At 38.3% G+C, this 17356-nt stretch overlaps 1 protein-coding gene across 1 annotated transcript in view; it reads right to left on the bottom strand.

Moving 5' to 3' along the window:
• The window catches only part of GABRB3 (gamma-aminobutyric acid type A receptor subunit beta3), a 114891-nt gene that overhangs the window by 33758 nt on the left and 63777 nt on the right, over nt 1-17356 (bottom strand). The window contains exon 4 of the mRNA XM_085055558.1: nt 3272-3492. Coding sequence (XP_084911684.1) covers nt 3272-3492 — 221 coding nt within the window. The remainder of the gene's footprint in view (nt 1-3271; nt 3493-17356) is intronic.

The raw sequence follows: 17356 nt of genomic DNA on the forward strand, positions 1-17356 counted from the left end.
AATTTTACAAAATTGTAAAAAATTATACAGTTGGAAAACTTATATTCAACTTAATAATTGTGTTATGACTTTTTAAGGGATGTATTTTTATTTTAGTCTGCTCACAAACTGTACAGGTTTTGTGTCACAAATTCCAGTACCAGAAACTGCACATTCTTGCTCAAAAAACTTTTTTACGCTTCAGAAAAATGTATGTTTTAATTTAATAAGTATCCACTAGAAAAAGAGATACAGCTAGAAATAGAAGCAGATTTACCTCATTTTCTCAATGTAAGTTGAGTACTCAGAGGTCCCTCCTGAATGAACATTCAAGCAACCAAATTTAACTTGCACAAATGCACACCAAAAGCAAATATGAATTGCTCAGGCTTTTGCATGCTCCCAAGAAGAGCAGGTTTATTTTTTATGGGATGGGATGGTGCCTGACACAACACAAGAAAGTTTCAAGAACTCATCATCATGGCAGTGACACAGAAATGATTTTGAGCCAGACTAGGATGAAGCAGAACACAGATGCGTAAAGTTTGGGTGAAAGCAAAACACAGAGGAAATGTTTTTAATTTATGTTTATAATTTCCTACTATGATTTTCTTTCCTCTGGATATAGATTGTCTTATCCTTCTCTGGTACTGTATTTCTGGGCTTATTGCCTTTGATCATCCTGCTATATTGTATAGGAAGCCCACCTGTGATGTGCTGTGAGGTGCTGCATACATAACTGACAGCAGGATATTTTATGTCCCCAAAAAGTTTACAGTATGAATCAGTCTAGGCAACATAGATACTTCATATGTGATTAGGTCACAGTGCTCACAGTTTACATTCTTGATACAGAAAAACCAACAAAAAAACTCAACATCCAAAAAACAACAGAAGGAAGCATGGTTGCCTTGTCTGACCAATCACAACTAACCTTCTCACCCTGCAAACATTCATCGTGTTTCATATATGGGTAATAATTATGTGAGTCCTTTCAGACAAAATACATATAATTCCTCTACTCCATTTACTTTACTTACTACCATTTAACATTGTACTGCTTAAAAACAAGAGGTTTATGCATGAGAAACACACAAATGCAAGCAGACTTTCTTTTCAATCCCCAGACTATAAAGTATTCTTTTTCAGTCTCTTATGAAGAAAGCTGTTTTATCATCGTCTTGTAGATTGTTCTGAAGAAGGTAGAACAAATTCAGTGTGTTGCCCAAAGAAAAAAATTCCCCAGAAATGGGCTGAACTTCAAAAAGCTACTGTTCCATTCCCCCACTATCAATAACTTCTGCGGCAGGAGCAAAACGCTTTCTCTAAAGTAGAGAGGAACCTTCGATGACTGAAGGTCAAGTCTTTCAAACTGTGATAAATCCTGCATTGTTCAGAAGAGAACACAGATCCAGTGTGGCCTTGGGATCACTTTCAATTATATATGTGTTGGGGAAATGCTTTGCTCTGTGGATGTCCTGTAATTGGTTGTAACCCTCCAGAATTTCACCTATTATTCTGAGTGACCCTGTGCTTTGTGGCACATAAAACTCCAAATTCTGGCCTCAACCCACATTGCCTCTGGACTGCAGCTTGAGCCCAATGCCATTGGCTCTGAAGCCATAAAAAACGGAACTAGGGTAGTGATGGAACTACACAAGGCACAAGTCTTTAAATCAGCAGAGCTAACATTTAGATATTTTCTTCCTTTTGATCACTATGTCCTAGATTTTGCCAAGATTTAATTTAAGACAGTCATTCTTCACTATGTAACTTAGCTGCTTTACTTCATGGATATCTGACTCTGGATATTACATGCTTCCAGAGAAAAGGAATGGGAAGAAGCATGCCACACATGAACCACTGGTAAAAACCCTGGTAAGCAAATCCTATTATGTGAAATGCAGTCAGCCTGTGGACACTTATATTTTGCAGAAGAGGAAGCCAGCTTATTCAAATACACTATAGAAACTCCTCATCTGAATGGCTCCAAATGTTTTTGGTGTGACAGAAAAGCTTCAACACATTACTAGGACCACAACAGTTCTAATCTCCTTTACTTTTTTATTATGTTGTTTGTGGGGATATTTCCTGACATAAAGGAAGAAAATATATCTCAGATACTTTTTTTTTTACATTTAACCACTTGTGGAAAGAATCCTAGACCTGTAGTGTTCCATACTGGGTCAATGCCATGCAAAACAAAAGCCTCTTTTCACTAAAACTGGTTAATTACTGAGATAACGTTCTAAATGTCTTTGAAATTTCATATTAGGCTGAGTCTATTTCTATTTTGTCTAGAAAGATTCATTCAATTCTACCCCCTACATGGCATGTAGTAGGAGTTAAAGAGGTGAGGTCCAAGACTCAAATCAGGTAGAAAGGTCAACTGTCGATAAAAAAGAGAAGCAGGTAAAATAATGATACTGGACATATAATCCATCTCAACCACTTTTCAGACCTCATTCATTTTTATATTAGGGACTCTTTATCCTTCACTACCTATGTGCACCAATCTTGAGCATTATCTCTGCTTAAATATACAAAAAAGCTTCCAATGATGGAAATGGACCTTTCACTGACAAAAACTTGTTTTGCTGGCTTAAACTGTTGGAGGAAATGGAGCAACCTGTGCGAAGAAAGCAATACTTTGATACTACTGGGTCTTCCATTAATATTTTTGCTGGGTTAGTAAACTTTATTAAGGGCAGGATGCTTAAGCATTTCCAACCATAAAAGCTAATGACAGAAAAGAAAGAAAACATAAGTCAAACCTAAAATAGGTGGAAAATAAGAGAATGTAAGGTCACTTTGTACCTCTCATTTGAAATATAACAATTACAGTGCTGACTCCTGCTTGAAGAAATCACTGAAAGTACTCAGTCATGATGTTAGCTGTGGCTGACTCCACTCAACCAGAGCTACTTCTGGCTTTTTTTTTTAATAGACTATGAACACATCAAGAGACAACATAAGCACCCACATTCAATCTTGCCGCCTGTATTTTGGACAGAATTTCAGGTTTACAATTAATACGTGCCTTTCTGCTTCCTATAGCCAGTGGGCTTTCCAGATATGGTGACTCCACAGAAACAGATAAAACCTGACTGAAGGCGCTTCTGGCAAAATTAAGAAACATCGAGTGTGTCATTTGTTTTCTACAGGCATCTCTCAGAGTTACAGGGAAGGTTACATAATACAATAACCAATGTTTGTAATAACCTTGCACCAGGAAGCAAACACCAACAGCACATAACGGTGGTGATGAAATCTTCATCACGGGAGCACAGACCTGAGGCCGTAAAGCACCGTTCCGTCCGGGTGAAGGCGAATCATTCGATTCTTCACGGTAACGCCGTGCACAAAGGATTTCTTGTCATTTAAGAAGTAAGTGTCAGGCACCCAAAGCTGATCTGCCACTCGGTTATCAAGCGTGAGGTTGAGAGGTATGCCAGCGTAAGCCAGCCTCTTATCTCTCCAGTACTGTTGAAAATACATAGTCAAAGTGTAATCCTGGGGAGGAAAAAAAGAAGAGAAATACAACAGTCAACCATATTTTGTGTAACTAAGAGAATAATTTCCCTGTTGATAGTTTATGCTGCTGTTGATTCAATTTAAATTTAATATTTTTTAATTTTTAATAAAAATTAAATATTTGTATCACTCGACAAACAGTTTATATAAGTCGAGTATCATGCTAGGCATTTCAACTCTTAAAAAATTCAGCTGGTGCCAGTATCATTTGTCCTTCTCCTTCTCTTCTTTCATGTAGTTTCTCTGACAACTACCCAAAATTATCATGTTTGTGGAATGATAAATGACATAATGGGTCAATACTGCCATCTTCCCAATTTTTAAAAATGACAGATAAATGGAAAAACATTTGAATGACTTTGAAGCAGCATGAAAATTTCTGTCTGAAAAATAAGTTGCAATTATGTTGATTATACATGTACCTTTGTGTGAGACTGCATTTTGCAGTGATATAAATATTTCCTCATCAACAGGCTACAATGGTACTTAGAATAACAGTAAATTGTATTAAAGTCCCACTAATGTCAATGTTTGGTTTTCATAATTTTATCAGTTTTAAGGTTTATGGCATCTACTATGAGATGTGATCACTAACATAAAAGCCTAAACATGGATGCAGAAGCCTATAACAGGCATTTTAAAATTTTTTATTTAATTCCAGGATTGGCTAACCTGACTTCTTCATGTCATAATAACGCTATATTGAAACACTTTGAAAGTCTTAGATGGTAGGCCTCATCCACTAGCTTCACTAGCTTTTTTTAATTATAAAATTGAAAAAAATGCCTGGGAACATTTTAAAGTTATGAACCAGCAAAATTGAAAAAATAAATCACATGAAAAAAATGAGACTGTAAGTATAGGCTATTAAAACTCTGATTTTCAAATTACAGAAGAGCTCTAAACAATAAAACCCTTCATGAGATTCTTCACAAAACACTGAGAAATTTATGTGATCTCCAAACACATTTAAATATTTAGCAGCAGGTGTGCAAGCCACAGGATACCTGCATTTGCATCTGGTTCTACAAGCTGGTGATGCAAAACCCCTCAGGCTTGCTGCTTGTTTGGGAAAAGGATGCTCAAGTTTTCTAAGCACGACTGTTGGGAATGGTCCATCCTTGTAATGGGTTTCATGTGGAGACAATCCAATTTCAAGCACTGCTCCTGCTCTGTTTCCCTCAAGCCCTACGGTCTTTCCTTGAAATCATATAAACTTGAGCCTGCCTTTCACACTCAGAGCCTTTGCATTTTTGAGGCAGTGATTCATTCTCTTTAATGAGGGAGCTGCTATAGTTTAAAGAAATCAAATTTAATTGCTTAGAAAAATAAATCATTACAGAAATCAAGGAAAAGCTGTTCTCATTTTAAGAAACTAAGAGGAGAGCTTTGAAAACAAAAGGGCCCAGTGATGGGAGAAAGGAGCCCACGTGGAATTGCCTGGAAGGAATCTCATCCCTTAAACCTCAAATCTGACATGACTGCTCTAGAGAATGAGCTCTAAACTTTTTGTCAGCAGCTTTCTTCTGTGGGACTAATGGTCCCTGCTCAGCAGTGAATGAGGTGCACAAGGCACTAGGTGCACCTGCCTGACTCCCATTACCATGTCAGAAGACTACCTCTCTCCATGCTCTCTGCAACCAGTTTTCTAATGCTGATGCACTAGAACAAATATCCTGTGCCAGCTCTGTTCTGCCTTAATTAAAGCTTGTTTGCATTAACATTCAAAACTTGCTGTGTGCCTGGCTTCTATAATGGTTTGTACTGCAATGTCAAGTAAAAAGGGGTTATAAAAGTTGTGGACACAAGAACAGTACACGAAAAGCTCACTATGTGTAAATGCACAGTACATGCACAAAATAATGCTAAAAAATGAAATTAAGAAAAGGGGTGGCACTGCACAGCATTTAAAGAAGTGAGCTGGCCAGCACCAAAATATAAGAGATGCAGTACATTTGGAGAAACAAAAATTTTTAGGTTAGCTCTCTTTTTCTTTTGATTTGAGATAAAATATATATTAATATGTAATGACTGGAGTAATTAATTAGCTAAATAAAAATATGTAACAATATGAGCACTAATAGTCTGGCACTTTATTTTTAAATAACATTTACTATGTCAGGGAACAACTTTCCAAATTACGTGCAGAGACACAAAAACCATCAAGCATCCAAAACTTACTGTGTCGTGAATGAAAAACAAACTTCCAAAACACATTCTCTAATGTACAAATTTCACTTGGCTTTCTCTATTAACTCTCCTCACTTCTTATATCATCTTAATTTTTAATTAAAATAGCCCCTCAACACTCTATGTCTATTAATGTATATGACTATATTTGCATATACTGAAAGCAATGATACCCCCAAAAGTTACTTTTTAAAAAAAGAGTAAATTATTCCATGTGGAAAATCAGCTCATTCTCAGTTCTTCACTTGGTATCTATTCATGAACTTGCTCACGCAGCATCTTCTGCAACAGTCATGTACTCCCCCAATGCACTGACAACTGCCTAACCTCACTCTTCAACTCTGAACAGCAGACATGACAGAAACAGAGTGCCCAACAAACACCACACCTCGAAGGATCACTGCACATTTGGGCTCTGCCAGCCCCACCTGCTCTGCAGATGATGACAGAAAGAATTAATATGAACCATGCTTGGCCACCCTCACACTTTTTCCAATTCCCTCAAAAAAACCCAAAAAAACCCAGCAGCAAGCCTGCACCAGAACTGCATTGAACCTGCTTGGCTGTGTAAGGAGTGATAAATGAGCAGGAAAGGCCAGTTCCTTAGGGTGGCTCTACCCAAGTCACTCACTACCTGCAGAAACTGTACTTAAAAAAAACCATAAGGATATCAGTTATCATCCTTTGATTAACTAATTTTCAAGACTTTGTATCTATAAAGAAAGTTTTTTCCCTAGTCTAGACCCTAGTGGAAAATGCAAAAAAGGTTTGAGTGCAGACTGGAAAATATGTACTAGGTATTTCAGGTAAATGAGAAAATGAACTTTTACCCCTCAGTAAGTACTCTACGAAGTTTATTAAGGGCCACCTCCCCCCAGGGAGCTTATGATGACTAGTTCTGATATAGAGGTCAAGAGGATAGGTGTCTAAAGCTACAAGAGATTCATCCCACTACAGCTACTGCATTAGGGTGCTATTATATGTCAAAGACTACACAGAGCTGCCAGCTCTAGGAAATTCTAACTACTGCAAAGAGCAGTGGACAATTTTCTCAGCTGCAAAGACCTCTATAAAACATATTTTATTCCCCCCAAAAATACAATGCAACATTCAACATTTACCTTTCCAGAACCTCTTAGTAATAAGGTGCTTCAGGTCAAGCACAGTAACAAAATCACTCAAAGCCCTGACAGGAAACAAACACAGTCCTTCTCAAGTACAGGAGAAATGTCCTAAAAATGGAAAAAGCTCGACTGCACAGACAACATGATCTTTCTTTTCTGCATTTAATGACCTTGGAACATCCCACAAGGATAAAGGACAGTGCTGGGCATCCTTGGATTTCTAGCATGGCAGCAGTTCCACCAATGTAAGTAAAGGCACACAAAAAAGTGTGATGGTTGTTCTTCCAACCTAGTTTTCCCTGGGCAAAGGGAGTGGAAAACAGAATTAAAAAACCTCAAATAGCAGATAATACTTTGGAAGACATTTAGATGCAACAATAAAGAGGCTGATATCACAACTTAAATAGTGTATAATACATCAGTGTTCTTCGTGCGTATTGTTTGTGATTTTAACACATCTTAAGCAAGAATTACGGAGGCTCACAAATATTCTATGTGTTAACCATGTAAAAATAAATTTTTAAAGCTTCTCTACATGATATTTGTCTCTCCACATACTGAACATACCATACAGGAAACACACCTAAACCCACTTCTACAAAGCCACTTCAGACAGATAATGTACAGTACCCAATGCACTGACTATAAGACTAATGAATGAAAAATACTAATATGCTGTAATGCCGTAATAGTAAAGGAACCAATTACTTGTTTTCTATTACAGAGCTTGTTATCTCTAGCTTTTCTCTCATGCACTCAATAACAGTGAAAGAAAAATTCTAAAATATAGTTTGCTCATCAAAATAAAATTAACATAATTATAGCAGCAATAATACTCTAAATTTGACTATCACCGTTTATTGTCTTACTATATTGTGTATCAGGAATGTTACAAGTTTTCTACCAGCTGTAAAAATGTTTCTTCAAAATGACTGCTAGACAAACACTGCCAATTAATAATTATGATGGAATACTGTTAACATGGTAGCCAAGCAAAATAAATTATTCATGCAAACCGAGTCCAACCAATAACCACCATGTTCAGCACCAACCTTATCCCTGTGTGCCATATTTACATGCATTTTGAACTCTTCAGGGGATGGTGATTCTGCCACTTCCCAGGGCAGCCTGTTCCAATGCCTGAAACCTGTGTTTTTACACTATATTTTACGTGTTGACATTTTGGTTTGTCCAATGTCTAAATAATACATCTTCTTAATTTCCAGTAAATGGAGAAAGCCACCAAGGTCTGTTGTACTGCAAGGTGTTTTACAATAAAACTGCCTGATCAGAATGTCTCTGGCAATAGCTGCAGTTCCTGGGCATCCTGAGGGAAGGAGAGCTGAGCATGCACACAGAGACACACACATCCCCTCTAGCCCACCAAAGCATCTTCCTCTAATCTTTCTTGGCCTGCCTGCTGTTACAGTAAAGATTCATCTCACCTACAGGATCCTGACTCAGGCTTCTCTCTGATGTTATGCAAAACCTCTACAACACCAACAGGCTGAAAACATAGCATGTATTTTCCCAAGCTTGTGGCCACAATACTTTTCCATTAAGAAAATGCTAAAGCAGCTCAATCACACTTATTTCACTGTGACCCTCTGAACATCCATGTTATCTTGGTATCCTTTGTACCAAATTACCATTATTTTTTTCCTATTCTACTAAAACACAAAAGGATGGTGTTATAAACAGGAATTATTTAGCTTCCAAGAACCCACTTGATTCTACGGAACAGTTTTCCAAATAAATGTATGATTGCATGGGTCTTCCCTGCCCCTCATACCCTTTGGCACAAGAGTTCCCACCTCCACAGATATCCCAGTGCCTTCCCCAAAGAGCCTGTTCCTCATCGAGCATCTTTGGCTGCTCCGAGGAGGGTTGCCATACCAACCAGTGCTTGGCTTTCTGCAGGCAAAGGGAGTGCAGTTGACATAGCAACCAACCAAAGCAGCTTCTCCACTGCTTTTCGGGCACAGGTGGTGGTCACTGCTGTGGAATTGAAGCTTTTCAGCAGGAATGAAGGAAGCAACCAGGCACCCTCAGGGGTACTGCCCCATGGCACCTTCCTGCCACGGCCAGTGGAGCTTATTCTTCAAAATCTGGGTTTTGGCTTTTCTCTCTTTGTTCCTCTGCCCACCCCAAACAGATAAGGATTCCTTCCTGCTCTTGGGCTGCTCTCTCATCCCAACATCAGAGGACACCAACTGACAAGAAGGCAATTGCTTGGGCCGAGCTTTGGAAAATGAGTACAGAGAAAGAGCGTTCCTGCAAATATTCAAGTTCAGGGACCTTAGACAATAGGAAGACAGCCTGGGCTATTTAGTGCCTGACAGGTGGGTGTGGAGGGGAGAATACTTAAATATAACTTCTCTGAATCAGAGCACCACAGGTATTACAACACCACAAGCTTCTCAGTAATAAGGAATTTCTATTCCCAAAGGACTAATCAAAGGAAAATCGACACACACCTTTACATATCCCAGGTATAATACTCTGTGACCCAGACCAGAAAGCTAGCAAAAAAAGTATGGTCTTTCACTACATCCCTGAAGAGCTGTCCAAAGATTTTGTGGTAAATTACAATCAAAATCCATTTGCTGATGGACAGATAGAACAAAAAATTCAGTATCTGATAGGTTCCTCCTAAAAAAAAAAGGAATAGAAATGTCAAATGTATAGATGCTGTACTTGAAAACTCTGAAAGAGATCAAGTCAGAAAAAATACCATCAAATATCCTTAAAAAAAAAGGAAAAAAAAAGAGACATACAAAAGACAGGTAATGCTAGGCTCAGTGACTCATTGAACTCATTTAATGAAGCACAAATTTATTTTAGAGCCAACAAGGCCTCAAGAAAACAGGTATATTTAATTGCACTAATTGAAATCCTGCTAAAACATACAGGGAAGAAAAAAATCAACCTCTATCAGCTGTCAGCTGGTTCCCACAACTGAGGCAGCTGACCTTAGAGAGATGGGAACTGACAACTAATGGATTGTGCCTCCTACACAGTAGCAGGATGTGCCACCAGTGAGCTGGAGAAATGAGCTACTGCCCTGAAATCTTAAAGCTGTAAGATTACTTTTTTTCAGTTTGGAGATATTAAATGAAGTTAAAAATTTGGGATCTCCCAGGTACCCATTTTAGAGAATGAAGGACTTCTCACACTTCTGCTTTGTTCTTTCCACAAATACATAATCTTATGTCTCTCCTTTGCATTTCCTGAATTATCAATAAAAATCTGGGAGGAAAAACAAAACTTTAAGAAAACCCTGTAAGTTGATAGTATTTGTCATATTTCTTCAGGCCTTCCTGCTTCTTACGCTATTGAATCCATGAACTCTTCTAGTGTCTGCAAGGTGTTCCAGCACATACTCTAAAGCTGGGCATACACAGATGTGTTTTAAATACTGCAACCATGCCCCTCTTATTTGCTGTGATTAAACATGAAAACCATTAAAAACAATTTTCAGCAAACCTTTATTTCACACTGAAAAGTCTACAGTCTTTTTGTCACCACAGAACCATACAAACACCTGTCTAAAGGCAATCCAGAATTTTTAGATACTTTTTAAAATCACTCCAGAGTCCACAAAAAAATCAAAATTGTATTTAGGAACAGAGAGCTGAGGGATACACGCACTTGAATGAAAATGAAAATACGTGTCTGTTCACATCCATACTTTCTGGCTAAAAAAAGGAGTATTTACTCCACTGTGGGAAGAACTTTTTAAATTTTCTCATCTCCCAATCTATCCATTTGCTGAGTCTGGGAGCCAGCCAGTCTCACTGGCACTGGAGCAGCAAGGCTGACACCCGAAGTTCTACTTGCTGTCTGTGATTATCTGGAACAGCAGATATTCTTACAGGAAAACTCATTCAAGACAGACACAGTGAACACAACTCCCTTTGAGAAAGAGTAAGAACACATTGCCCATCAACTACTTTAGCTTATGCTAAACTTGAAACATAACCTGTGTATTTTCAGTACTCATCCCCAACCCCAGGGAGGTGCCCATAACCCAGGTGGGAGCTGTCCTGGTGCCTCCCAGCCACTGTGGCTCTATATGTGCAAGGGGGTAATTCATTTGTACAAGGCTTTTATCTGCTCATTTCAGAGTAAGGAAATTAAAGGGAAGAGATTTCTCCATGGTGGCTGAGGGTTGCAAAGGTGATGCCAGAACTGTCCTCTGCTGTGTCCTCCCTTCCCTCCAGACGTGTCACTCACACTGCCAGCTTCCTTCACATCTTCCTGTCTATCAGTAATGCTAAATCCAATTCTACATCGTGCAGTAACAAAATTAGGATGCATGCTAAGTCAAAAGGAAAACATACATTTACTAACAACTCATTACTGCGAGTAGGAGAAACTCATCCCATGACATGGCAATGCTCATAAAACTCAGCAAAGCACAAAATAAATAAATGGGCAAAACCCCCCAAATTCTGCACCCAAGAGGAAATATTACAAGCATACATGATATTCAATATCCATACAAACTTCTTGCTGTACAGAGACCTGCAGCAGAAGTGGAAGAGAGCATGTCCTTCTGACAATGCCCTCCTGACAATGCCCTCCAGAAATCAGGCTGTGAGTGATTTTATAGGAAATATCCTGCTGAAGGAGTGTCTCCCCTCATCCACATAGTCTGAACACCCTGCAAAGATCTGATAATAGCTTTTGGAAGGGAATGAAAATGTGCAATTGCACAAAGAAAAAGGAGAAGAGTTTCAAACTACAATGCTGCCTAACTCCTGAAGCAGCAAACAGTAGGGTGTATAAAGGCAGGCATGCCCAGGGTCTGTGTCTGCTTAGGATATTCAGAGCAAAACCAATCCGGTAGAGGATAATGGTTACTTTACCCTTTGTGTGAACCTTATGAAGTTCAGTAAGGCCAAGAGCAAGGTCCTGCATCTGCATCAGGGCAATCCCAAGCACAAATATGAGCTGGATGGAGAATGGACTGAAAGCAACCCCAAGGAGAAGGACTGGGGATGCTAATGGCTGAGAAGCAGGACATGATCCAGTAATGTGCACTGACAGCAAAACTCATATACATCTGTGCTAGGTGGACACACTCATTTCAAAGGACTCCTCAAATTCAGAAGCACAGGCAGAGACAAGTTATTTAAAGAAACGGAGCTGTCTCTACTACAGGTACAGCCTATAACCACCGCTCAATTACTTACTTAATTCATCTACTATTGTCGAATATCTCAGAAGCAGGAAGGGCATTTATGAGGGAAAAAAATCATTTTCCCCAGGAGGCCTTTGGGTGGACAAAATGTGTCTGAGTAAATCAGCATGAGGAAGGTATATTACATACCATTGCTTTCAGATAGAGATTAGTTGTTGTAACGTGTGTCCTGCAGAACAATTAGTGTTCCGCAGAGTCCCTCGGTTAGGATCAGGTGACCTCCTCAACCACAAAAATTATATCCTTGACTATCTCTCTACCTCTGCTCTGATTCTGGCAGTGGTTTTCATGCTGGCTTCAGACAATGGTGTAGGAATAGAGGGTTTAGACTCATCAGGAACTGAACAAACTTTGTACAAAGTCTGGACAGCAAAATGGGATTCAGATAAAGCTGCTTTAAGTAAAAACCAGAAAGGTCATCGAAGAACGAGACTGAATTAAATACTAGAGGAAACCCAAACAAGTGTAGAAGATAATCTGGCTTGGGGATGTATCATAGAGGGGTGAAATTATAAAATATTTTATATCCTTGAGAAGAAACATAGGACAGAAGTTCATAAAACTCACGTAGGACAGAAGTTCATAAAACTCACGTAGGACACAAGCTAAGCTCATTCTGCACCCAAAAATACCATTTAAAGATAGCACAGGAAAATTAGCAACCAGATCAAATACATACATGCTAGTATTGAAATGCTACAAGTTTTAAATTAGATAAAGGGACTAGGACACTTAGTTTTAGGAGAGAATATTGACCTAACAGGAGCATCAGAGACTTGATGGAAGGAAGGAAGTCAGTGGAAACCACAAACTACACAGGCAAGAGAAAAGGAGGCAGTGTATGTTAAAAAATGCTTTGCATCAGATAGATAATTTTTCTGAATGTTGTACATTATGGATTGAGACACCAGGACTACGTAAGTATTAGAAAAAGCTGTCACTCCCTAATCAGGATGATAGAAGTGTCAGTGAGGTACCAAGAGAGATTTAAAAGACAACAAGAAAACAAATTAGTAATCAGAAACTTCAATCACCCCCACACAGACTGGGTAAATGCCAGGTTGGGGTGTAATGCAGAGACTAAATGACACCAAATGACTGATTCATGGAGGAGCTTTTGCTAAAAGCTGAAACAAGCCAAGATACCCCTGACTGGGCTCTGAGCAACGTGCAAGTCATGGGTCAAAATGATGTGACAGAAATACTCCTCAATAACCCTGATGGAATTGGGAAATTCTCTTTTAAAACTGAGAAAATGCTAATTTAACATTAAAAAATTATTTAATTTCATAAAATAAATGGTATAAAAATAAGGCTGCTTGCTTCAAATTTGGAGAAAAGATTGTTTATAGTCATCATAATAAGAACATCTAAATATCAAAAGCAACTCTTGAATAACAAACAAACCCCAGAATGTTTACAATTTTGGGTAAATTACTTTATTAGAATTAAAAGGATGTACTCAAAAATAAGAAGTCATATCCAAAGGAGAAGAAAACAGCCAAGAAGATAAACAAGATAGAAAATCAAGACAAAACTGCCTAAGCTTTAATTTTTTAAAGGCATAAACACTTACTATAAATCATCAAATGATATTAAAATGATATTAAAAGATACCTCAGTGCCTAGATTTGCTACAACATTTCTTTGAATAATAAAAATGAGAGGTGTGAGTGTGAGGAGGTGCAGAAGGACAGCAGCATTCTGTGTGCCTGAGTAATAATGCAGAAAAAAACAATCATTGCCGATAAAAAGTAATGTGCATGGGGAAGAAACAAGAAACAGTCCCAACTATGGACTAATTGGTAGGTTCTGAGCTAACTATGGCTTCTCAGGAAAAAAGACTATGATATCAACCAGCATTTTTATGAATAAATCAGTTCAGTATTCTGTAAAGTCAAAATAAGCAAGCTTTACAACTATTTGGAAAAGAGATAGAAAGGCCAGTTTGAATGGGGCTCTGAGCAACCTCACCTACTGGGTGGCATCCCTAGACATGGTGGCAGGGTTGGAACCAGACAACCTTTATGGTCCCTTCCAACTCAAACCATTCTATGGTTTCTGAAAGTGTTCAAGAAAAAACAAAAACTCATTGCACTGCATCATTTTATTCTACTTACCTATTGCATACTGAGTACAGCTCAAGCCCCTGTCCCCACCAGGGCAGAGCATAACGAGGTACAAGGAACTGCAGCAAAGGGAATGAAAGGCACAAAACTCCATACAAAACCAGACTAAGCATGCAAAGACTTTTCTGTCCACAAAAGAAGCAACTAAGAGATTAATTGCAGATATCTGTAATAATGTTGTGGAGGAGGCCAACAGCTATTCACTCCTCGTCACTTGTAAGAAACAGAGAGCAGCAAAAGAAATTACCAGATGTTGGGCTCTAAACAAATGAAAGGATACTCTATTTGCACACATATGTATATGGATGTGCATGTTTAAAGTGAGTGGTTCTTAACCCCTTGACCAAAACTTGACCAAAAACATGCAGATGCCCCAGGAAGCCCCATAGCAGTTTCATAGTTTGATGCTGGGAGGACATCAGAGAAATAACATAACAGTCTCATCCTACTTTTATGCTAGAGCATTCATCATTGCCCACAGCAGGAAACTGAACACCAAGAAAGGTGGATTTCTGGTCTAACTTCATAAAGTCATTCTCATGTCTTTATCTTCTCGGAGCATGCTAGGAAGTCATTTAGAACTCTGCAGTATTGTTCAGGAGCTGGTGTGACTGTCCTGTGGTGTTAATAAGCATTGCTGTCGGGGCTGACAACTTATCTTTCCCAGGGGAATGGAAGTACAGGTTGTGACCTGAAGCACTTACACAATTAATTTTTGATTCAACTGCATATGAAGATGATTTTGAACATGAGATTTTTGCAAATAGCACAAATATGTCAATGTAGAATATTTTACTGCCTGTCAAAGTTCAGAAATTATTATAAAGTCACTTCTTTAATGATCTTGAGTGATACTCACATTCACTTTAATTTGTCTAGCATCTGCTCCTGGCAAATGTAAGCAGATGTGTCTAATTATTACCTTTTGATACTTGTATATGCATAGCATGAGTAAGATCATGAAGAAAACAGATTTTTGTGAAGAGGAGGCAAAATGCCTTTGAAGCAAATGACATGGCAATGAATCAGATAGCTAAAGTATCTATTTTATAGTTGGGAAGTTGGCAAATAAACACAAGCAATACATTATTCCAATGAAAACATTGTTTGAAGATGATAGAGATATATGTAAATTTAAATTAGATTGGAGTTTGACATCAGAACTCTGTTCTTTCCAATTTAAGCTCACAGAATCACAGAATGATAGAATATCCTGAGTCAAAAATGACCTAGAATCATCGAAGTCCAACTGTTGATGAGCTGATTGATAGGGGCAATATCCTTAACCTTATTTTTCATTTGCATTTTACTTGAGTGGGTTTTGCCTATTGGAAGATCTTTAATGGGTTAAAACACAAGTTAAAACAGTGCATTTACCCTTTTTAACCCAACAACACAACACAACACAGCACAACAATTACATAGATTTCTGGTCTACGTTACAAGGCAGAAGTTTAACCAAAAATCCCTGCATAACCTGTAACCCCACAGCTGCTTGTGCAGCTTCTCCACTGCCCTCACATACATCAGTGTTCTTGGATTTTGGGCCACTTGTTGACAGCACAGGTCCTGGACTTGCTGCTGTGTCCAGGGACAAACTGGTGCCACCCAACTGCTGCCTTGCAAGCCTGCAGGCAGGCAGTGGTGCTTGCTGCTGTGCAAGAGGGTAGATGCCAGCTTTACATCGTGTTTCTGGCAGACTGCTGCCTGCCCAGTCCTTGGTGAGGCTGCTCCTCTCCATGGCAGCATGCTAGAGAGTCTCTGGAACCTCTGGGGTTATGAAATGTATGTCAGAAAGAGAGTGTGATGGGTTTCTAGGGTGATACAATCCGGAAAAGCTGAACTCTGACAACTGTTGCAAGAGCAATGTAATCTCAGATCAAGAGGTTGCACTATTCACACTAAATGCAAAGCTGGATATGTTATCAACATCTCATACACACAGATCATGCCAGTAAAGGAGGAAATATTTGCCTTTGAAATGTATCTATTAAAACCACAGAAAAATTATTTTAGAAGTTTAATTTTTTAGAATGTTTGTTTCACTATTATGTCATCTGGTTTTATCCACAGTATGTAGATGAAATGACTCTGCTTATGACCAAGTATCAAACTTTCTGCATGGTACAAAACTTGTAAATAGTTCAAATTCTGCTAGATGAGAAAGATGTACCTAAAACCATACTGCATGCCAATACAGATCAGTGGAGAAGCTAAGCATAATTGTTCCTCCACCTTAGTGTACTATTCTGTTTCTATTTATGCAAACAAATACTTTTTCTCCACAATTGGCTACTTTCTGTGACTACCATAGTGCTTATCTTTTCCTAATTAGACTTGCAATTACCAGCTACAAGCAGAAACAGAATAACCAAATTATTAATCGTATAAAACAAGAACATAAAGTAGACCCTATCTCAAACTCAGAAACTAAATGTAAACCTATGTATGATATAACCTAGTTTTACATTAGTTCTTTCATGTTTGTCCGAGTTTATCTCACAACAATTCCAGCTATATGACCAGCTGTTCTACATGGTCCCAAATCCAGCAGCTCACTTTCAGAGTAGAAGCTGCTGGATACTGAGCACATTAAAACATCTGATGGTGGGAAAAGAGATCTCAGAAATTTGCCTGTAATGACAAACATGGATGCATTTGAAAAACATGGTTGATTGATTATCTTTTGCAACTAACTGTAACAAATGTGTTTACACTAAAAATAGAACTGACTTTCTTTGAACTCAGATTCTGTTCCCCAGCTAAGTGATTTATTCTACCCTTAGAAAAAGGTCTTTGCTTGAGTTATTGATACATGTATTATTATTACAATAACATGACATATTGCAAATGGATTCATAAATTGGGTCCCTGATTATATAATGACTAAATACAAATATAAATAACTTATCTTTCCTACCAGGAACACAGATTATACATGCTTTTATACATGCAGGCATGCAGTCTTTAAAATCCTGATTCCATGCTATTGTGTATGACAGAGACACACAGTGTCTTCTGGTCACACTAACTCATCTTTTCAGTAACATGGCTCCCAATCTAGGTTTTAAAAAGGTATTGAATTATGGTTAACATTACCATTTCAAAAATACTAATTTGTGATCATTCACAAGCCGTCTGAAATACATGAGGGGTTGAAGCTATTGTTTCAAAACCTTTACCTGTGGCTATGA

Source organism: Lichenostomus cassidix, chromosome 1, assembly GCF_008360975.1.
Source record: "Lichenostomus cassidix isolate B80296 chromosome 1, HeHo_3.0, whole genome shotgun sequence".
Lineage (NCBI taxonomy): Eukaryota > Metazoa > Chordata > Aves > Passeriformes > Meliphagidae > Lichenostomus > Lichenostomus cassidix.